Raw genomic sequence first — 24,664 nt, 5'->3', positions numbered from 1 at the left:
TGGGCGCTCTGGCTCTCTTCCCAACCTTCTGCCTAGCCTTGATCAAGGTAGCTCTAAGGCGGCTGTCCATTCGCGAGTTACACACAGCCACTTAAGTGAAAAAAAGTTAATTTCCTCAGTCCCACTAGCCATATTTCCTTTCCTTTTTTTTGGGGGGGGGGGTGGTTGGGGGGATGACCAGGGATTGAACTCAGGGTTACTTAACCACTGAGCCACATCCCCAGCCCTATTTTGAATTTTATTTAGAGACAGGGTCTCACTAAGTTGCTTAGTGCCTTGCTTTTGCTGAGGCTGGCTTTGAACTCGAGATCCTTCTGCCTCAGTCTCTGGAGCTGCTAGGATTATAGACGTGCACCACCATGCCCAGCCCACTAGCCACATTGCAAGTGCTCAATGGTCACATCTGGCAGTGGCCATCATACTGGAGTGTGCAGATCTAGAGCACTTCCATCATTGTGGAAAGATCCCCTGAGCAGTGAGCTTTATCCCATGAGAAACCATACACAGGAGGCAGCCTGGGAGGGGGAGCAACAGAGCAACCATGGCGGGTGCCTGCTGTGAGCCTGGCTGCTGACATGGCTGGTGCCCTGCTGCACAAGAAACGTGATGGGAAGGATGTGGTTACCTGTCTGCCTGCCTGGATGCTCAGCCTAATATTTCTGAAAAGAGCATTAATGTGGGAGACCACTGCTTCTCAGCCACTGGCTGGAAAAGCCAATTTTTGCAGGATTTCCCATATAATAATCAAGCATCCAAACATAACACTTAGAATTCTCATTTAAAAACCAGGAAGCAGGGCTGGGGTTATGGCTCAGCAGTAGAGCACTCGCCTGGCATGTGCGAAGCCCTGGGTTTGATCCTTAGCTCCACATTAAAAATAAAATAATGGCATTGTGTCCAACTACAACTAAAAAATAAATATTAAAAAAAACCCCAGGAAACTTTGAGTGGAAAAAACAAAAAACAAACACCAGAACATTCTGATGTAAAAAGGTAACACAATGAAAACAAGAAAAGGCAACTGGGCAACTGGCTGGCTCCTGAAAAAGGAGGTACTTTTGCAACGGAAGTCTCCTACGGACACTCTAAAACCCAAACTCTCTGATACCTGAAGACTCTGTACTTCTTCCCTGGATATCGATCTGGTCAAATAGCACCCTGGCCACCAAGCTGCCCTTCAGCATGAGCATTTGGGCACAAGCACAACACTTCACAAGAATCTAACTTTGAAGTTCTTTTTGGTGGGGGTATGTGTACTGGGGATTGAACTCAGGGGCACTCAGCCACTGAGCCACACTTTCAGCTCTATTTTGAGCTCTATTTTGAATTTTATTTAGAGACAGGGTCTCACTGAGTTGTTTAGCGCCTTGCCATTGGTGAGGCTGGTTTTGAATTTGAGATCTTCCTGTCTTAGCCTCTGGAGCAGCTGGGATTACAGGCATGCACTACAGTGTTCTTTTTAGCTGCTCCTCCTTCAGAAACTTGGAGAAGACGGAAGAGGGAAGGGCAAAAAGACAAGGATGGGAAAGGAAGGGGATGTGCTTAAGCACTAGTGAGGGAGCTGATGAGACTTCTGCCCTGGAGACAGGTTGAAAGGAACCCTGAGGTCTCTGCTTGCCTGCTGGTGCCTATTCCTCCTGCTCCACACCTCTCTCCATTTTTACTCCCTCCATCTGATGGGAGGCATTATGAGGCTGGCTGGGTGAAGGTCTTGGGAGACTCAAGTTGAGAGGGCTACTTTCCCAGGTTGCTGCAGCTGTTGGACGCAAGCTTGCCCCACTCATTGGCAGCGCCTATGCCCTGCAGAGGAGTTTCCTTCCTCAGCAGGCATCACACTGCAAAACCCGCCCACTCCATCCCAACAGGTGAAATGCAGCCACTATGTGACAGACAATTGATTTATAATGAAAAGTACTCATTTTAGTTTTCATTCCTGTTCCCGGCACAGAGCTCTGAAAACCCTTACAATTTCCTAAAAATACGAGTGCTAGGAGAAGCTTTTTTTCCTTATATCTGGTCTTTACTTGGGCTCCTGATACATAGCTTCTAATCCCTCAGAATTTCCCAGGCAATAGGAGTGTCTTTCTTGGGTTCCTGGATGGGGGCTGGTCATCAGAAAAACCAAGCCATGATTAGAAGATTAGAACTTTCAGCTCCACCCCTCTTTCTCTGGAGAGGGGAAGAGGGGCCAAAGATTGAGTTAATATCAAACATGTCTAAGTGATGAAACCTCCATAAAAATCCCTGAACTGTGGGGTTGAGAGCTTCCTGGCTGCTAAGCACATGGAGGTTCCTGGAGGGAAGTGCATCTGAGGAGGGCATGGAGGCTCCATGTCCTTCCCACGTGCCAATGCATCTTTCCCATTGAACTGTTCCACTGTAACCTGCATAATAAATGGGTAAAGATAAATAAAGTGGGGCTGGGGTTGTGGCTCAGTGGTGGAGCGCTTGCTTAGCACATGCAAGGCCCTGGGTTCGATTCTCAGCACTACATATAAATAAATAAAATAAAGGTATTGAGAACAGCAAAATAAATATTTGGGAATAAAAAAAGTAAAGTGAGCTGGGTATGGTGGCACACTACTGTAATCCCAATGGCTTGGAAGGCCGAGGCAGGAGGATTACAAGTTCAAAGCTAGCCTCAGCAAGTTAGCGAGACCCTATGTCTAAATAAGATATTAAAAAGGGCTGGGGATATGGGTCAATGATTAAGCACTTCTGAGTTCAACCCCCAGTACCCAAACAAAGAAGAGTGTTGCTTGTAGTTGGTTCTAGCACACTGATCAAGCCTTAGAAAGAGGTCTTGTGAACCCTGATTTATACCTGGCCATTCAGAAGCACAGGTCACAACCTGGGGCTCGAGAGAGGCATCTGAAGTAGGCAGTTTGTGGGACAGAGCCTTTAACCTGTGGAGTCTACACTGACTCTGGTTAGTGCAGAACTGAGTTAAACTGTAGGACACATAGCTGGCATCTATTGGAGGACGTTTGCTGTGTAGAAAAACGGAGTATGGAGTATATGGTGAGTAGCATGAGGTTAGTCTTTCCTATCTCACACAAAACACTTCATGTTAAAGTCATTCCACAAACTGGGACTAGACTGGAACTCTCTCAGCTCTATCAAGAATACCTAAGGATAAACCCAGCATGGTGGTGCACACTTGTAATCCCAGCTTTCTCATGAGGCTAAGGCAAGAGGATTGTAAATTTGAGATCCGGCCGGGCAAGGTACAGAGTCTCTCTATCTCAAAATAAAAAGGGCTGGGGATATAGCTCAGTGGTACGGCATCCCTGGGTTCCATCCACAGTACTACAGTGGGGTAACCAAGAATACCTATGAACAGCTAACACCATATTTTTTAGCTAACAAGATCAGAATGTCAGCTCTCAACATTTTTAGCCTAAATTTTACTGGAGGTTCTAGCCAGGGCAATGAAGCAAGAAAAAGAAATAAAGAGCATTAGATCAGGCAGGAGGAAGTAAAACTATTACTGTTGGTAGATGTCATGATTTTGCACATAGAAACTCATTATAAATTACCAGAACAAAACAAGTTGAACAAAGTTATAGGATACGGGATCAATATTAAAAAAAATCAATCTATTGAACTTTTTTTTTTTTTGGTGGGGACTGAACCCGAGGGGGCATTTTACCACTGAGTTACATACAGCCTTAGTCCTTTTTTTTTTTTTAACTTTTAATTTTGAGACATTCTAAGTTGCTGAGGCTGTTCTCAAACTTGGCAATCTTCCTGCTTCAGTCTCCTGAGTTGCTGGGATTACAGAGGTATGCACCACTGCACTTGCCAATCCACTGTATTCAATACACCCTCAATGAATAATGCAAAAATTAAGTGTAGGACTGGGGTTGTGGCTCAGTGGTACAGTGCTCGCCTACCATGCATGAGGCACTGGGTTTGATCCTCAGCACCACATAAAAATAATAGATAGATATTGTGTCCACCTAAAACTAAAAAATAAATATTAAAAAAAATTCAACTGTAAAACGTATACTCTGAAAACCACAAAGCTGTGACAGACCAAAATCGAAAGGTCAGTCCATGACCATGGACTGGAAGACATAATACTATTAAGATGACCTTACCTGATATTTTATCTATAGACTCAATGCAAACCCTATCAAACTTTCAACAGTGTTTTTGTCTGTTTATTATTTGTTTTTCCAGATATGGCTAAGATGATCCTAAAATTCACATGGAACATCAAGGGACCCAGAATAGTCAAAACAATCTTCAGGAAAAAAAAAAAAATTTGAAAACTCAGTTTCAAAAGCTATGTTTTATCAAAATAGTGGGGTACTAGAGACAGACTGAAAGTAAGTTCACACATCCATCTATGGTCAATCAACTTTCAACAAAAGTGCCAAGATCATTCACTGAGAAAAGAACAGTCATTTCTACAAATCATGCAAGGACAACTGGATATCTACCTGGAGAAGAATAAACTGGGACCACTTCATATGATATATAAAAATTAATTTAAAATGGATCAAAAAACTAAATTCAGGAGATAAAACTAAAAAACTCTTGGGAAAAAAAAAAAAGGTATAAATCTTTATCCAAAATCCATAGGTTTGATATGACACAAAAGAAAAACAAAATATATTAGACTTCATCAAAATTAAAATTGTTGGGCTGGGATTGTGGCTCAGTGGCAGAGTGCTTGCCTCACACGTGTGAGGTACTGGGTTCAATCCACAGCACCACATAAAAATAAATAAATAAAATAAAGGTATTGTGTCCATCTACAACTAAAAAAATATTTTTAAAAAATAAAATTGTTTGCTTTGGAGAACACCATTAAGAATAAAAAGAAAACTCACAGAATGGGAGAAAATATTTTTTTAATTTTTTTTTTTTTAGATATTTATGGACCTTTATTTTATTAATTTATTTATAAGTGGTGCTGAGAATTGAACGCAGTGCCTCACACATACTAGGCAAGTGCTCTACCACTGAACCACAATTCCAGTCCTGGGAGAAAATATTTTTGCAAACTAAGCTCCATAGGTGCTTGTATCCAGAAATGCAAAGTATTCTTAAAACTCAACAATAAAAAGACAATCCAATTTAACAATGGGCAAAGCAAGAGACACATATCATCATGAACCATTAGGGAAATCCAAATAAAATCCACAATGAAATACCATTTCATACCCACTGGGATGACTACAATAACAGTAATAACAATAAAAAAGACAGATAGTAACAAGTGTCGGCAAGGATGTGGAGAAATTAAAACCTAATACACCACTGGTTGTGATGTAAAATAGTGCAGCTATTTTGGAAAAGCCTGGCAGCTCCTCAAAAGGTCAAACACGAGTTACCATACCACTCAGCAATTCTTCTCTTGGTTAAATACATGAGAGTACTGAAAACACATGTCCTCATTAAGATTTATATGTGAATGTTTTACCATAACATTATTCATAAAAATAAAAAACTGGAAATAACCCAAATGTCCATCAACTGATGAATGGATAAATAAAGCAGTATATATCATATACAATAAAATACTGTTTGGCAATAAAAATAAATAAAGTACTAATACATGCTATAACATGGATAAACCTTGTAAGTAACTACGATATGTGAAAGAATCTGGTCACAAAAGGTCACATACTGTATGACTTCCTTTACATGAAATGCCCAGAACAGGCAAATCTATAGAGCTAGAAGGCAGATGGATGGTTGCAGGGGTGGGGGTGGGGGTGGGGTATCTGGGGGGAGGGGAAGAAAGTTGAGTGACTCTAGATTGATAGGAGCTTTTTTACAAGGTAATGAAAATGTTAAAAAAAATCTACTGTGGTGATGGCTACACAACTGTGAGTACACTAGAAGACACTGAACTGTACACTTAAATATGCGAAGCACATGTGAATTAGACGAAGAAAACTGTTATTAAAAAATTACCCCCCCAAAAAAAATTACCCCATTTTACTCCTTCATATTTATTCTCTGCATTCTTTTAGAATTTACAAACAGAAGAGGTCCAGGAGAGGCAAAAAGAACTGTAAAGAAGGGAGATGACCAAATTGTATGTCCTGGCCCTCTGGATGCCCTGGGCAAGGGTATGCGTTCTCAGCTTACCTGCGTCGATGGCACATGGGTAATGGTATCGGAAGGAGCAGCCTTTGTTGTAGCAGCCCAGGGTGGCGCCCGCCTCCTGGCAGTGGGAGCATTTCTGAAAGGAAGGAAGAAGCCAGGCATGTGAATATCCCAGATTTGCCTCTCTCCTGCTGGCCTTCCCCAGATCCTGCTGGCTAGACCTTGGCCAGTGTCTCTGTGGCTAGAGGAGTCTCTGACAGCAAGATGGGCTGGTCCACTTCTCACTGCTACTCGCTGACCATGCACAGGAAAGGATTCACAATGTGTTTTAAGGCCAGTCCTCACAAATGATCTCAAGTCAAGTGGAACACCACACTGGGGCGAGAACACTGACCCTACAGCACATGGCGGACATGCCAGAGACTGGTATGACCAGTTCTGCTGCTGATGTCCCTGGAGTCCACTCACTCACATGCCTGACACTCACTGCCATCATGAGCTGCCTGCAGATCCTGTGTATTTCTGCTGTGAAAATCTAGGGTAGGAGGAGAGGGTTAAGGTAGTAGAGATAAATATAAACCTTTTAGAATTAAAAGTGGAACTTAGTTTCTAGTTCTTATATTTATAAGATGTTATTTTTATTTTTGATCTACTTACCCCAAATGCCCAATACAAGTATATTTCCCTTTTCAGAAAATATAGGCTTCTGTATGGAAATGGTATTTTTATACATGAGTCCTATTTTAAATGCACTAGGAGAACTGCCATGAATTCCTGGCTAAGTGAGACATTATTCTGTAATTATGATGCTCCTCCTTATATGGTCAGGTTTTCTTAAAGTGGGACACATCTCTGTGGTTCCTGTGATGTGGGCTATGAATGCTCTTCCTGTCAGCATAGGAAATAGGTGTCCCATCGACAACAATCATATTCGTAACATTCAACCACACGTAGCCCTACTGAGGAAGGGTGTGGACTCTCTAGGTGGCCTGGCACACCCTGGAAGGCTAACTGAAGACAGGGACCTTTGTTTCTGCTTCTACCCAAAACAAAACAAAATGACCAAACAAACAACAGCAACAACAAAAGGAACAAAAAGCAAAAAGTGTTTCCTAAGCACTGAAGCTGGCTCAAGCCCTCCCAATACCAATGCTGATGGTTAACCAAGGCTGGCAACACTGGAACCCACATCACTATATGTCAGGATGGCTGTGGTGATGCCCGTGGGGTAGGGGCCCCGTATCATCTCACTATAGAGATGAGATGGCTGAGGCACCAGAGGTGAGGGACCTTGTTCCAGGGTCAGAATGGACAGCAGCCTCCAGAGACAAATGGGAGAATAGGGCTGTAAGACAAGTCCTTCAAGAGCCTCGTCCTCCATTCACAAGACCAAAATCCTTCTGGGTGCCCCAAATCAATAAATGTGATCATGTGCCCTCATACCCTTGCCGAGAAAGCAAAGCTCATCAGGCGTGTAGTCAGCCAAGGGCAGTCAGCAGCACTTCCAGCAGCACTAGACAGGCTCCTTTTGTCTGTGCCACAGGGCACCTTCAGGAAAAAGGTCGTGTCACCAACTCGAGGGAATGAAGTAAGGCTGGTCTGTCAGTGAACAACAGGCAACCATTCCTGCTGCCTTTCTTACTAAGGGAGCTTAAGCATTCAGCTACCCTGAGGGCTGGGTTTCAGGCCCTCCCCACCCTGGTAGGGACTCTCAGTTAGCAGTGGCCATCTGGAAACAGGAGGCCAAGCATTTCTGGCAGGGAATTCTGCATGGAACGGGCCTCTGTGAAAGCTTTACTCCCTTACAGAGGGACGAGACAAGGGAGCAGGTCATCTTCTTGCTCAGTCTCTGATACAGGACAGCAGGTTCTATGGCAGTCATCTTATGATCACTAGGGGACAGTCCTGAAGACAAAACCCATCTGTTGGGAACAGTAGCATGACAAGATATGGATCTGGACCCACTGTGACACTGCTGAGCACCACACTAACCTCCTCCAGGACCACCTGCCTCCAGACTTGTTACATGACAAGATACTTAAGAAACACACACAGAGAAATCTCATTTTTAAGTTGTATAACTTGCAATCAAAATACCCTCACTGATACCGGAAGGGATCAACTATGTGAGGCAATTCTGTACAAGAGTTAAGTATGTGAACTCTGGAACCTACACAACTGGTTGGTAAATGACTCTACATTGTCTACTTCTGCCTTCCTGGCCAAATTCCTAACCTTTGTTCCCTCCATCTGCGAAAGTAGGAGTGACATAATGACTACACTGTGGAAACAGCCACATGCCCTTCAACAGATGAATGGCTAAAGAAACTGTGGTATAAGTACACAATGGAATATAACTCAGCCTTAAAGAGGAATGAAATTATTGTATTTATGGGTAAATGGATGGAGTTGGAGAATATCATGCTAAGTGAAGTAAGCCAATCTCAAAAAAGCAAAGGCCACATGTTTTCTCTAATAAGTGGATGCTGATCCATAATGGGGGGTGAAATGGAGGAAAATTTGGATTGAGCAGAGGGGAGGGAGGAAGAAGAGGGGACAAGCATGTGTGGGGAAGATAGTGGAATGAGATGGACATTATTAACCCTACGTATGGATGTGATTGCATGAATGGTGTGACTCTACATCATGTACAACCAGAGAAATAAAAATTGTGCTCCATTTGTGTAATAAATAAATAAACAAAATAAGTAAATCAATCAATCAATCAATCCATGTATTTAAGAAGGGGGGAAAAAAGTGGGAGTGACCCACCTCAGAGCAATGTCGTGAGGGTAGAATGCGTTAACCCAGATTCCCAACAGTGGCTGGATCAAAAGTGCTCAGTAACGTGACCCAAGCTGACCACGTGCCAGGCATACACCAGATGATCTACACAGACCACTGCGTGAAAAGCAACTGCAGAGCGGGCCTTGTCACTACCCCAGCTCACAGACAAGGATCAAGACCTCAATATCTGCCTCCCTGTCCCTGCAGGGCGTCCCGAAGCTCCCCACTCTGACCAGCCCACAGAACACACAGCCCATCTTTTTCACAAAAGAAAGGTAACTCATGGCTCACCAGGAAGTTACATCAATAAAATGATGTTCGATTCTTTTAGCTAGAAAGCACAATTAATTTCCTGTGTTGATCCAAAGAGGAAACCCTGCAGGATACAGGGCCTTAGGGCCTTAAAGAAAGCACCTTAAAGACAAATTTAGTTCAGTAGTTCTCCAAGTGTGGTCCCTAGACAAGCAGCACCTTGGAACTTGCTGGAAACATAAATTCTCAGGCCTCATCTCACCAGTGTTATAACAAGTTCTCGAAGCCACTCTGAGGCACAAGAGTTTCAGAACCATTATCTATTGAACGCTTCCAAAATCAACTTGCCAACTTTTTAGATGCATAAAACAGAGACCTAGAGGGATAAATGACTGGCCTGATTCCAGGTTTTGTGAGAATCATTTTAGTGCTTTCTCCACTATACTTCTGTTCCCTGTAGAGCAACCTATAGATTATGGGTATGGGAGACAGAATTAGAGATGCCCCATTGATGTCCCAACGACTCCTTAACATGGCAAAAAGAAATTCGCAGATATGATTAAGTCAAGGCCTCGAGAGAGGGACAGTAGACTTGATTGTTCTGACAGGCCCAATCTAACCTCATAGCTCATAAAACCAAAGACCCTCCCCCAGAGTGGGTCATATTTGTAGGCTTTACGAAGACATGGAAATGGGAGCAGGGTCATAAAGATGCAAGACTGCTGGCTCTGAAGGCAGAAGAGAGGGGCATGAGCCAAGGAATGTGGGCAGCTGCAGAAGCAGGGAAAGGCAGGTACCCAGCCCAGCCAATACCTCAGCTCTAGCCCAGGGATACCCAAACTGGCCTCTAATGTGCATAACTGGAAGTTTTACTGTGTGTGGAAGTGTATGGCAACAGCAGAAAACAAACGGGATCAGATTTGGGATCACTCACTTTCCTTTTACATCTCTAGTGCAACCAACTTCTCCCTCATGGAAACATGTACTATTTCACCCACTTTTTATGAGGCCAGTTTTGGTAGCATGAGGTCCCTGAAGAAGGGATGCTGAATTTGTACCTTTCTTCTAGATGAATAAACAGAGGCAAAGGGACCTGCTGAAGACCATACTGCTAGGAGGGAACAGAACTTAGAGCTGCAGCCTTTTTCCTTCTGACCCAAAGTTCAACATTCTTCACTTCATAGCACGATGCCTTCTAGTCTCCTCCATTCACTCAACTATCTACCACGTGAAGTACCTCCTAAGTGCAGGAGTCAAAGACAGAATACAAAAATTTAACTCTACAAAACCTCCCCTATCTATTGAACCCTTCCATCTGCAAATCGATGCCCAGGCCAATGTTCAACTTCCAATTAGATTTTTATTCTTTGCCTTTTACCTGAAGAAGTAATTTGCACTGTCCTCCTCCTTCCTGCAAATAATACAATAAAATCACTGCCCAGATGTTCTTGATTTCAGAGTACTCTATATTCCAGAGCGAACGATATTCATCCCAAGGTGAGCTGAGTTCCCCCCACACAGTGAGATGGGGGTGCTTTAGGCATAGTTTCTGAAAGTTACATTTTTCAAAAAGGAAACATCCCAAACTTCTGATGAAGGAATAAATGATCTCTTAAGATATTTTTCATTTATTATGGAAGGGAATAAAGGCTATTTTCAAGCAACTCTGACAAGAACCCTGCATTTCTTGATGTTGTGAACTTGGGAAATAAATTATGAAACTTATTATTAGTTTCTGGGCAGGTTTAAATAGACCCCAGCCCAACCCTTTCACCAGAAATTGTCACTGTCTCAGAGGCAGGGCTCGCTGACTTAAGGTGGCAAACTGCAGGGGCAGAATCAACTAGGAGCTGACTGATCCTGCTCAAAGGAAAACTCCAGGGAGAACTGCACATGCCTCTTCACTCCCAGAACAACTCTTTCCTCTGAGAGGGAACAGCCACCTGAGTGATCACAGTGCAAAGAAGGCATCTTGGAGCAGCCGCCAGTGCTGCAACAATGGGTCAGAGCATTATCGGTGTCTCGATGACGATCACGTCTGCAAGAACCTTGCTGACCACATACACCACACTACTGTGCCTTGTGGCTTCCATCCAGCACTGCATTCGCTTATTCATACTTAACTATTCAGGTTTGTCCACCCTCTAAACCATGCCCTGTGCACCCCTAAGGCCTGGAGAGCTGTAGGTATTGAGAACGTGAGCTGATGGAAGGACACAAGGCCTGGAGAGCACTAATGAGGTGACGCCTCAATAAGAGTAAGCGGATGCCGAGAGAGCTCGGAGAATGTGGAACAAGGTACTCATTTGTGGGGACAAGCAAAAGGCCTTTCCCTTTTAATCATGCCTTCTATATCTAGGACAGAAGGCCCTGCTGCCCTAACTATGTTCTCCTGCTACATGGGAGTCACATGGTCTACATTCAAGTAGGTGTCTAAGGTCTTGGGAGCTTCTTTCTTTGATGCAACTCTGCATCCTGTCAACCTTCTTTGAGGAGCTCTTCAGAATGTTGGCCCAAGCAATGCATGTTTTGGTCCTTGATCCTTGAAGCTAGACTCTACCCTCAGGTTTCTTCATGAAAACTCTTGCAGCTGCCTGGAATACTTTGCTGCCTGTATCCTCACCAAGTCCTGGGAGAAAGGCATGTGCTCCTGTCCCAGGACTCCCTCCCCAGTCCATAACCACCAAGGTTTCACGTTCAACCTGAGGGCCAGAGAGACGCCCAGTTCTGCCTAGGTCCATTTGCTCAATGCTACTGAAGGTATAGTGCATGGTTTTAAAAGTTGCACTGTGTCCTACAGCTGATCAAGTAAATGTTGATTTCAGAACTCGAAACTATTACATACACATCTTAATAAGTTATGATGCTACAAGTGTAAGATGTCACCCAGTGAATCATGTTAGCAGCAGTCACTGGTGAAAAGCTCATTTTGTACTTAAAACAAAGTTCAGGTTGACTGTCTTTTTAGAATAATCAAATAATAACTGTAGTTGTCTAATGTGACTACTGTCCAGGTCCAAAGTAGCACAAGACTAGTTCACAAAGCAGTTGAGGGTATCTGCATAGTATGAGAGCCAAAAGCTACCACATCATTTTATCTTTGGTAAAATGGGGATGTTTGCTTTGCATTTCTCGTGAAATTGTGTGAAATAACTGTAAAACATTCCATAAGTTAGCTGGGCACGGTGGTGCATGCCTGTAATCCCAGCAACCAGGAGGCTGCAGAGGCTGAGGTAAGAGGATTGCAAGTTTTAGGCCAGCCTAAGCAACTTAATGAGGCCCTAAACAATTTAGTGAAACCCTGTGTCAAAATAAAAAAGAAAAGGGGCTGGGTTGTAAATGAGTGGTAAAGCACCCCTGAATTCAATTCCCAGTAACCCCTCAAATCTATGAGCTAAAATGTTATATAATTGCTAGGACTTATTTTTATAAAATACATAAAATATATCTTCCTACATCTGTGTCACATTCTTGGCAATTGCTAATACCAAAACCATATATAATACACATCAAATAGTCTATTAAATTAAGACAATCTCAGTCATTATTTTATTATCATTATTATTTAGAACTCATTGTTTCCTTCTAAAATACTGCCTGGAACAAGCAGCCCCTGTAGGCATGTGCTGTCAGCCTTTTGGGGCATGCAGCTGCCCTGCATTGCTTTAGCAGTATTCCACCTCCACCAGTGAGGACAGTCAGCTCCTGCCCTCTCTAAGCACTGTCCCTCCCAGCTACTGTTTCCTATTACTCTCACTTAGTCCTTCTGTCCTTGGCCATTGCAGATGAACAGAGCTGTTTTTAAAATTTTCTGAAGCACCGGCATTGGAAGGAAAAGTGTTAAATGAATAGGAACTAAAACTACACATGACCATGTACAAATGAGATGCTAGCAGGAGCCCTAAGACACTGAAAACTACCCAAGAAAGGAACACTGGGCATAACCAGAATAGGTAAAAGTGCCCTGCTGGCTCACAGTTGAGCTCTGCAGATACCGCCTGTGTTACATGCTAAGCCATCCAGCTTCCTGCCCTAGGTCCCTGCCACTGCTCTCCCAGCTTGTTCCCACTCCAACTGTGCAACCATAGACTAATCTAGAATGACCTGAGGCTTCTGGATGTCCTGATGCCACAGGGACCTGAGATGTACTGCTGTCACAACATTCCCAAGAACCTGGCAGCTCACCTTCTCTGCCTCCTGGAAGTCATCTGCTCCTATCACCCAAGACCAAGGGGAAACTTTTAATTTGATCATTTTCAAAATATAAAATAATCTCCAATAAAACTGTTCATCTGGACTCTCACCTCCCCCGTCCTAAAACCTCCAATTAAAAAGTGGTTTTGAGGGCTGGGGTTGTGGCTCAGTAGTAGAGCTCTTGCCTAATATGTGTGAGGAACTGGGTTTGAGCCTCAGTACCACATAAAAAAAATAAATAAAATAAAGGTATTGTGCCCACCTACAACTAAAAAAAAAAAATTTTTTTTTTTAAATGGTTTTGCAATGGGAGACTGAGATGTGCTTCTTTGGGAAGGCCCTTCAGGCCACATTTTGAACCTAATTGCAGTATATCTGAACTGAAGAAGTAGGGGCTGGCTGGTGAGTGGCTCCAGAAGCAATGCAAAAGCACAGAAAGCAGGACCAAGGTCAGAATCCGAATGCATCTGTTTTGGCAGCATCTCCCAGCTACAGCCCTGGTTTCTGTTTCAAACCAATAGGACAGCCTGTTCCCTTAATCCCCTCCTAGTCTTGTACCCACAGGTGGGACCAGCCTGTCTGCAGTTTATAGTGAAGTTATGTTGCTTTGAATCAGGTTAGAAGGCTTGAAATTAAAGGGCTTTTCCCCCTCATTAACAACGTCTTTCCTTATCTTTCTGTACTTCATCTGCCAAATAGAGGACGCCAGCATTTCTACAAAACTTGAGCAGATAAGAATATATTTAGAATACACACATCTTTATACAACATTTTTTTTTCCCATTTCATCATTCAGCAAACAAATAATGGAAAGTTACTAGATCCTAAGATGCAGCTGAAGAAGAATGTCTTTTCTCTAGAAGACTATATTGCACGCCCCGCCCCCCTTTATTGTTGCCATTTTACCAATCCAGAATCACTCGTTCCCTATGTTGAAAGTAAGGTACATCTGTTGTGCCTCCATCAGAGGTAATGGTAACCGCTGTCTAACAAAGGTAAAAAAGCCAAGCTGGTACCTCTCTATAGAATCATGAAATGTGGGCTGGGGCTCAGTGGCAGAGCACTTGCCTAGCATGTGTGAGACACTGGGTTCAATCCTTAGCACTGCATAAAAAACTAAACAAATAAAGGCATGCTGTCCACCTACAACTATTAAAAAAAAAAAAAAAGAATCACGAAATGCTAGTTGTTCTATGGAATATGAGGAAAGCATTTAACCTCCTAATGGGCTGTTCCATCTGCCTTATTAACAAGTCAACTGTTTTTTTGTTTGGTACTGGGGGCTGAACCCAGAGGCACTTAACCGCTGGGCTACACCTCCAGCCTTTTCCAGACAGGGTCTCACTAAATTGCTGAGGCTGGCCTTGAACTTGCCATCCTCCTTCCTCAGCTTCCTGAGACGCTGGGATTACAGGTCTACACCACCTTGCCTGGCTTAACATGTAATTCTGATTCCAGAGCATAAAACTGCAATTTCCAGGTAGTGGAACCGTGGGCTGGAAGAAAATTAATAAGAACTGGATCATCTGGTCCTCCTCAGTCCAGCTCTCTCCATTCCTCCTTTCCCTCAAATGTGCTGGTTTATCTAATAAAAGTGAGACCATATGATAACGACGTCCTTTATTCTCAGTGGTTTTTCGTTTGATTCTGAAGTTTCTTTGTGAGTGAATGATATCAATTTTATAAGTGTAATAATCTTCTCTTTTTATTCATTCAACACGTTTCATTGCATGTCTGTGTGCAAGGGCTGACACGAGGAGCCAGAGGCCACCTGGAACCAGCCCCTCAGGGACCTGGCAGAATGGTCTGGGAGCAAATTATAACCCAAGTTATGGAAGAAATAGCACTTTAGGGCTTACAGGTATTGTCCCTGCACTGGCTAAGGTGGTCAGGAAAGCATTGTTGAGGGAGTGTTGCTTGAGCTGAGTTGTGACAAATTAGGGCTCCATGGGGAAGTTGAGGGCAGAAAAAAGATTCCAGTTCTAGTTACTTTAGCTGACATTTCCTCTGTGAGCCGTCCTTATATTCAGTGGGATATCTTTCTTAGTTTATATCTCAAACACAGGCAGTCTAAAAACAGACAAAGACATGAAGTGAGGAAGACCAGCAGCAAGCTGGCAAGGGTGGGGGCTGCTGAGCTGCCCATGGAAGCTGTGTGGAGGTGGGATGGCAGCAGAGTTGCTCTAGGAGGGAAAGAAATTAACACCTGGCCCTGCCTCTCACTGGCTCCTGGAGCTTAGGCAGGTCAGTTTTTCTTTGGTATGGGAGGGTGCTTTACCATTGACCTACATTCCCAGCCCTTTCTTTTCTGAGACAGGGCCTCACTAAGTTACACAGGCTGGCTTGAAACTTGTGATCCTCCTAATTCTCCGGAGCCACTAGCATTACAGCCAGGCAACCACCCAAGCCCGGTTAATTTCTTTAAGTCTTGGTTTTCTCAACAGTAAAATGGGGATAATACTCAGCTGGGAGAAAAAAGGGGGTGGGGGCTGGCAGATTTTGTTATTTTAGGATATTAACGGAGGCAAAAAACCTGAACATGCTTAAGAATGAATGACAAGAGGATTTTTAAAGGGATGTCTAGGGCATTCCTAAGGCATCCTATATAAAACGTACATGGCAGCATTCCTAGTCATTTCTGTTACTTTCCTCTCCCTTGTGGGATGGCTGGTCAGTCAAAACTCCAGAGCCCTCTGGGCTTCTCTGCAAAGTCATGGGAAGCTGGAGACTGGCAGCATCACAGCTATCCGGGAGGACCCGGCCTATACCACAATCTACTCCTGGCCATGAAGGTAAACCCAGGCTCATCGCACGCCTTCTGAGCCTTTCCCTTTGTCAAAACTAGAGCTTTTTTTTTTTTTTTTTAACCTGTCAGGCAACTTGTGTAGCTACTTATTTCCCACCCCCTTACCTGTTCCAATGCAAACAAGTTATATTATTATTTCTGCAGTACTGGGGATTAAACCCAGGGGCAACTCTGCCACTGAGCTATATCCCCAGTCTCCTCCTCTTAATTTTGAGACAACTTATTGAGGCTGGCCTTAAACTTGTGATCCTCTTGTCTCAGCCTCTTAAATTGCTGGGATTACAGGCAAACACCACTTTGCCTGGCTATCAACACTTTACTGATGATGATGTTCCACAACATGTAAGACTATGGCAGGTACAAATAATGATTTCTACCAAGGTACCCACAAAGGAAAAAGTTTGTAATTATCACAGATGAGATGATGTGTACCATATGGATACAGCAGGCACAGACACTAGCCATTTTTCTAACTCTAATTCTCCTGGGTTGAGAGCCTTCAGGTTCAGCAATACAAATTTAGGAAGGTAAAACAAAGCAATTTCCTAAATAAAAAGCATCCACCCACTACAATTTAAGTTTGAAGCCAGTCTTCATCCCCTTCTATATATTAAAACATTCCTCAAAAAGTCTTGGTTTAATCATTTTTCTGCTGCACAAGCTATACGTAATGTATTGCTATGATATTAACAAATAGTCTCAGAACTCCACGTAGCAAAATGACAACACAGGTTTCTAATGATGTTCCTTTGGGTTAACCAGATTTGCTTTTTTTTTTTTTTTTCCTGAAACACAATTTGCATTTTATTTTACCTTTAAGTATATATGACCCATTGAAATAATTCTAATCAGAGGGTTTCTTTTGTAGCCCCCAAAGAAAACTCTGCAACTTTGTTAAAAACATTATATATTTTGTCTAAGGGAATTATTCCCTGTTAAAAAGAAAAGGAACTTTTACCCTTTAAGGAGTTAGAAAGGAGAGACTGGCACTGAAGCCTGGACTGGGTTGAAGGCAGTAATTAGCACTTTTCTTCTGAATAGAAGCTGAGAACCTGAGAAAAGGCTGAACCCAGCAGGGGCAGGAGCCCTGCGGCAGCCCTGTGATGAAGAAAGAGAACAGCCTTTTCTCAAAGTGTGGAGAGATGAATGCTTATAGACAGTTTAAAACACTGAAATTTAAGTTGCACAAGATCACGTACCAGCTTTATTTTACCCTTTGGTCAAAGAGTGGATTGGCTGATAAAGAGAAATGATTACATTTTGTGCTTTCTGAATCTAAAAAGGCAACTTTTAACAGAAATTTCCCATCAGGGAAGCGACTCTTGGTATAACCCTGCTCCTCTCAGAGGCTCAGCCCACCTGGGAGTTGAGTCTGTGTGTCCTTGAAAGCCAATTACTGGAAGCTGCTTATTCAAGAGGCACCCAGACTGAAATGTTTATGATTTCAGTAGCAGGGATGACAAACAATGCCACAATCAGACTCCTCTACCAAGATTTCAAATCTGGCAAGGAAGGACATACTGAAGCTCCAATTTCCCTTTCCTGTCTTCACTACCTCTTTTCCTGCTTGCATTTGAATTCCCTTTTCTTGCTCAGGTCTACTTCTACCTCACAGACCCTCTCATCTGTGTCTCTTCTCAGCAAGGTCACCCTATTCCTGCAGTGGGAAGTTTCCATGGGCAGCCTGGACAGGGACAGAAAGAGGAGGCACTTTTACACAGGGCAGAGTTCCCACAGAAAGGAAGTTACTTGGCCTATAGTTCTAGAGGTGTAAGGTCTAGGTGCCTCATCAAGTGACAGCCTTTTGCTGGCAGTCTTGAGGTAGCACAAAGTGTCACATGGAAAGACACAGGGAGTACATGTATATGTATGTCTCTTCTAGGCTCTCCCCCTCTTCTAATAAAGCTGTCAACACTCAAAAACAGGTGGTCAGGATTCAACAATAGGGGTCAATCCTAATTATTTCCTGAACACCCCCCCTCCCCAAGCACCTCTAAACTTACTCAAAGGAAGTTTCCCTCCTCTCAATACTTCCCAATGGAGATTAAATTCAACACATGAAGCTTTTGGGGACACCCATCTATACCCAAACCACAGCATGTTTAAGCTACTAGTCTAGCTAGTTCCACTAGACCCAGTCAGGTGTTGGTGAGGAACATTTAATGAAGTAATAAGGATGAGACAGGGCATTTCAGGTCACCTGTCCTGGAAGCACTGTGGTACCCATACCTGTGACTAGCTTGCTAATATTGAATTCTGAGTTGATTCGTGTTTCTCAAAGGGTAACTCTGCCACCTGTACCAGCTGCATCCAAAATGAAGCATGTTACAAATACAGACTGAGAACTCCACCCTGGGAAGACTGCATGTGCAGCTCAAAGTCTAACAACTGTCAGGTCAGTTCACCCTCAGGGACACATATATTTTCTTCTTCATCTGTTTTAACAGATTACTCCCAGATGAGGAAGATACTCAGCAAGGGGCTGATCCTCACTTCAACAGAAGAAAACAGAGTCTTGGAAATAACATGACCAAGATTAAAAACATTCAATGATTTTCAGTGTATCTATTCCCTCATCTCCAAATTTTTTTTTTTTTTTTGAACTGGGATTGAACCCAGGGGCACTTTGCCACTAAGCCACACCCCCAGCCCTTTTAATTTTTTGAGACAGGGTCTCACTGAGTTGCTAAAATTGGCCTTAAACTTTCAATCCTCCTGTCTCAGCTTCTTGCGCTGCTGGAATTATAGTCGTGCACCACTGCAGGGATCCCACCTCCAATTTTTAAGTGTCTACTAACTGTTCGGACAGGTCTCATTTATTCAACAACCTGACAAGGCAGCTCAGCTATTGTCCCATTTTTCAGGCTAAGAGACTGGGCTGAGGGGGACATTACAGTTTTCTAAGAAGCCAATTCCTAGGACTAGGAATCTCAAAGATCTCAAAGATTCTGTAGACATCGTTCCTCACCAACAACCGTCTCTTGTGTTTTCAAAGACCATCTGTTCAGTAAATCTGGTAAATCTAAGAGCCTCGTGTGCTCTCTCCTCTGATCCCTTCTCTGGACAGCACCAATGGGTGAGAGAGAGTTTAGTCACAATGGCTTTCCTTCATGAGTGAGATTAGAAAGAGACCATAGGCAAATAATGGGATTAGCCAAATAACTGAACTGCCTGAAAATATATTGATGAGGCTGGGTGTGGTAGCACATGCCTGTAGTCTTCAGTGAGGATGAAGCTCGAGAATCATAAATTTGAGGCCAGCCTGGGCAACTTAGACACTGTCTCAAAATAAAAAATAAGAAAGGGTTGGGGATGTAGTTTAGTGGCAGAGTGCCTCTTGGGTTCAATCCCTAGTACCAGAGAGAAAGAAATCAATGATTAAGAGGTTTCAAATTAAGGTGCTAAATAAAGGCAATACTTGGTGCTTACTGGTGGCCTCAGAGCTCCTTGAAGGCCCATGATGTGTTAATGTGTGTGTAGCTGGACCATTTCCTGGGGTTCTCCAGAGCTAATCTGGAAGGTCTTGAACAGTCTTCTAGAGCTGAACAATTAGGATTTTGGCATATTCACTTTAAATGGAATTCCCAGGGATGAGGTGTGTCTGGGAGAAGAATGCTTATCATACAAACCTGGCCTAAGGTGTCATAAGGAAGGAGCACGTCACTTTGGAGAGTATGACCCACAGGTTAACACTAAAGACTGCTTCTGCCTGTGAGGGACCTGGGAGAGAGAGGGAGTGGCATGGAGAGCATCAGGTGAAAGGGCTCTTCAGAGTATAGCTTGAAGGGTGTGGTGGGTTCAGGGTTTCGGAAGACATAGGAGGAACTAACCGGGAAAGCAGAAAGGTGTGGCTCTTGATGTGTGCTGACTTCTCCCAGTGCTCACTCAAATCCTCCAAGTCACTCTAACAGCAGCAGGCCACGCCTCTGAATTCGTCCCCACTCAGGCTACCCTTCCCAATAAGGTGCAGATTCTTCCTTGACCCCAGGGCCTTGTGGCACTCATGGGGAATTGGGAGTGCTGATGGAAGGGAGGCTAGAGCTCCACCTGGCATCAACAAACCATGAAGCACCACAGGAAACCCTTCCTTCTGACACGGCATACTTCCACACTTCACTTAGATGTCTAAGAGGCAATCTTAGACTTAACATGGACAAAATTCAAGTCCCCATTTCCCACCAAATTATTCTTCCTCCAAGATTTCCTGCCCCACAAAATGGTATTACATTACCCAGTGGCAAAAAGATGACCATTTTCACTCCTGGCCCACAGAGGCCAGAACAGGCTCCCGCCTACCTCTCCAACTTCACTACCCTCTCTTCCCTTACCCACCTCTCTTTCTTTGTTCCTCAAATCCACCAAGCACAGTCCCTCCCCACAGCCTGTGCACCAGTTGTTCCCTCTGCTTCAAGTGCTCTCTGGCTCTTTCTGCTATTCCCACCTCAGCTTCTCAAGGAAGCTGAGGTCCCCTATCTAACTCAGTTGCCTGATCATTTGGTCACGTTTGCCTTATTTTACTTATTATTAATGATTTGTTCCTGGTACACAGAAGATGCCAACTAGATGCTGAGTAAATGAACTGAGTGCAGATGAAGAAGGGTTGAAAGATGGGACTGGTTGGCCATTCTTGAGTTTTAGAAAGATCTTGGTTATACAGAGGATGAACTAAAGAGGACAAACTAAAGGGTGGGGAGACCAAATAAGATACTACTCTGATGAGAAAGATGATGGACTGAATCAAGGGGGTGACAGTGAAGGAAAGAGAGATTTATGTTATTTAGGAACTAAAATCAACAGTATATAGTGATTGCCTGGATGAGAGAAACGGGGAAAAGAGAGGAATGAGATGGTTCCAAAATTTCTGGTTGGGATAGAGGTGACAGGCAGAGGATATTCAAGTCTGCATATTCCAGAATAGCTCCATGCAGGACCTCTTCCTCCCCTCCTCCCAAGTCCAAGGGGGGGCTGTTTTCCAGATGAACCATTTGTAACCACTACCACCAGCATTAAGACTCAGAGGACCCAAGAGGCAGACTGAAACTCATAAACAACAAAACCTTGTACAGAAGCCCTCTGTAACAAAGGCAGAATTTGTGACAGTGGTCCTTGGCATACTGTGCTTCACAAAGAACCATAAGAATAAGGAATTCAGATCAACCACGGGTTGTCTATCTCTCGTGCATTAATTTTCCCGGAACTACAAGTGGTGTGCATATATACATATGCAATTTATTTACATACAATTCTATGTAGAGTCATGGTCTTGTTAACAAAACATCTTAATGTATCTATACAAGTCTAGTCTAGCTTAGATCGACAATCATCTAAGTGCTGTTAGGCTGAGGTCCCTGGATGTTGTGGGGTCTGTGTAAGCACCCAGAAGCTTCACCTGACCTGAAGGAAGGAAGGTTGAGTGGACGGCTTCAAAGGCATGACTTGCCCAGAGTCTTGATACAGTGGGACCTATCATTATCAAAGTGACTTGGGGGATTGAGAATGAGTGCTAAGTGGTCTGACAGGAGAAATGGGAGTGCTATAAAAGCACTTGCTGCCTGAGGAGAACCAGGTGATACATGAGCTGGTTTTGAAATCTATGTGTTTTTCATGAATAAAAGTGGATTCAGAGCCAGCTTGGTGGCACACACCTGTACTCCCAGTGACTTGAGAGGCTGGGCAGAACGATGGCAAGTCTGAGACCAGCCTCAGCAACTTAGCAAAATCCTGTTTCACAATAAAAAAAATAAAAAATCTGAGAATGTAGCTCAGTGGTAAAACATCCCTCAGTTCCATCCCAGTGTTGCTCCCACCATAAAAAAAAAAAAAAAAAAGTAAATTCAAATGCCCTGAGAAACTGCCTGAGTAGGGAGGTGCAAAGTCTTGAGCCAGCAGACACATGTCAAGTTTAAGAGGCTGCCCTTTCAAACTCAACAAATTCTGAAATTAAGGGAACTCTACCTAGAAATCTGCAAAGAGAATCATCTGTTGCTTATTCAAATTAACTATTACCCTATTGAAACCATTTTAAGTAATTTCTGTATAAAGAAACAAAGTAACTCACAAACCAGAGGTCTTCACCTGACACCTGTCTGAACCAAGATTTACACATCATGGACAGTTTTCAAAGTCTAGAACTATCTGGAACCTCCATGGAGCCTGTCATAATGAACATTGCCTGAGAATTTGTTAAACGAACGGCATTTTACAAAACACCCTTTCACTAGCTGCTCAGTAAAATGACCTGATTTGCTATTTTGTTGCCCTTGGTCTTGTGCCTCTGTTTGCATGGCAGTTCTTCAGTTATGTTTTCATAAGGCACACTTCTTGACAATAGTATGCTACAAACATTCAAGTTCTAAAATTAAGCATGCACAGCTGACATCACTCTGCTGAACCTGGCTTACTGGGACAGGGTCACACAAGCCTGGACTACCTCTTTATTTTGATTTTTACCCAATAAGGTTAATGGCAGGAACACATCTTTACTAAAACAACACGGGAGCACATCAATCCAAGGCTGATGCTAGACCATAATAATTTATTTTCTTTAAAGCCACCTCAATGAAAAGCCTCCTGTAGCTTGGTGCCCACCAAGACTACCTGACCTCAAGAAAAGTGAGTTTTCTCTTACAGCCTATCATTGTCTACAGATGAGAAATGGTAAGAGCTCTACTGCCCATGTAGGAGCCACTCCTGAAAAGGGCTCAACTCATCTGAACTCTCAGATGAGTTGATTTATTTTATTTATCTTCAGATAAGTAAAATTATTCAGACTAAGAAAATGTGTATTGAAAAATAAATGAGAAATAGTAAAAATTCAAAATTAATTATCAGTGAACAAAAAACACAAAATAGAGAACAATACCAATATCACTAATAAAATAAATGAAATTATAAAGAAGTTCTAAGAATTTTAAAAGATCTAATGATGTTTAGGTTGTGTTAGAATGTAGGGTCACATATTGTGTGGATGATCATAACTTGGCATGATCCTTTTCGGTCAGTCTTTGAGATAATGCCTATCAAAAGCCATAACAATGTTTATACTTTTTGACTGAGCAGTTCAAAATCCAAAACTTTTTCCCAAGATAGCTCCACAAATAAAAACATTTTTTGCTGCACAAAAAGTAGTAAATTAACTGGAAATAAACTTAATGTATGAAAGTTCAGGAATCATTAAATAATTGGCATTTACCCACATTAAATAAGACAAAAACCTTCCACAGAATATAAAAATTAAAATTATAAAATTAAGTGAAAAGATCATACACAGATGTGCATCTTCAGTCTAATGACAGAGGTTTGCTGGGTCTCTATCGTGGACAAGTTCCTCTGTGGACCTCAGTTTCCTCATCTGGAGTGTAATAAGACCCATCCTCAGAGGGTTCCTTTGAGGTTTAAATGTGATTAATCAAGTATAGAGCTTGGAAAGCAATCAACACACTTCAGTCCTTAATACACCATAATTCCATCCTGTAAAATAATAAGTACAAGAACAAAATCTGGAAGAGATGGATGTGTAACTGATGTGATTCTGCAATCTGTATATGGGGTAAAAATGGGAGCTCATAACCCACTTGAATCAAATTGTGAAATATGATATATCAAGAACTATGTAATGTTTTGAACAGCCAATAATAAAAAATAAAAAAATAAAAAAAAAAAAAAAATCTGGAAGAGGCAAACATGTTGGGTTATTGGTATTATGACTTTCTTTCACCAACAGTTCCATTAGTTTATAATATGAATACTACTGTTGTTTACCTTTATGTAAATAATATGTAATTTTTTAATGAAAGGTATTTCCTGTTTCCACAACCCAGGAGAAGGACTGGGAAATCTGGTCACCAGGGTCCCATTCAGACACCGATGCCAGGCTGTTTTGTCTTCTCTTTTGCCTCTGCCAGTATCTCCTGCCACTTCCTGTGAGGAGAGCTGCTCCAGGCCCACAGAATAAGTGCCAACCATGGCAACAATCTCCACCTCCAGAGCCCATTCAAGTACCTCCATTCAACACACAAAAGTCTTAAAAACATTCCGGAATTCTGAGAAATGGGTGCTACTATACATGGCACGGGAGCTGCTGGGATTACAGGTGTGGCACCCAGCTCACATCAGTTCTTTCTGAACACAATCAAATAGAATCTTGATTTCCCACCATGCTTTCATATCTTTGGAAATTATTTAAAAAACAAAACCAGTGAATTGCCCCTTCTGTTCCCCTCTTCCAATTGTAGTGTAGGTGGTGGGGTGGTGGTGGTGGTGGTGGTGGTGGTGGTGGTGGTGGTGGTGGTGGTGGTTATTATTGGTACCGGAGATTGAGCCCAAGGGTGCTTAACTACTGGGCCACATTCCCAGTCCTTTTTAATACTTTATTTAGAGATAGCAAGGCCCTAAGCAACTTAGTGAGATCCTAAGTTGCTGAGGCTGGTTTTGAACTCTCAATCCTCTTGCCTGAGCCACTGGGATTACAGGCGTGCACCATGTCACCCAGCTTAGGCAACTATTAAAATGATAAATTCTGTGGTATCTTCAGAATTCTCTCTTTGGGATTTTGTTTTT

General features: G+C 42.8%; 1 protein-coding gene across 3 annotated transcripts in view; it reads right to left on the bottom strand.

Moving 5' to 3' along the window:
- Tcf20 (transcription factor 20) overlaps positions 1-24,664 on the bottom strand; it is a 91,190-nt gene that overhangs the window by 12,639 nt on the left and 53,887 nt on the right. For all 3 annotated transcript variants that reach the window (XM_027954659.2, XM_027954660.2, XM_027954661.2), the window contains one exon: positions 6,109-6,202. In XM_027954659.2, coding sequence (XP_027810460.2) covers positions 6,109-6,202 — 94 coding nt within the window. The remainder of the gene's footprint in view (positions 1-6,108; positions 6,203-24,664) is intronic.

Source organism: Marmota flaviventris, chromosome 3, assembly GCF_047511675.1.
Source record: "Marmota flaviventris isolate mMarFla1 chromosome 3, mMarFla1.hap1, whole genome shotgun sequence".
In the NCBI taxonomy this organism is placed as follows: domain Eukaryota; kingdom Metazoa; phylum Chordata; class Mammalia; order Rodentia; family Sciuridae; genus Marmota; species Marmota flaviventris.
This window is presented reverse-complemented; position numbering and strand designations above follow the sequence as displayed.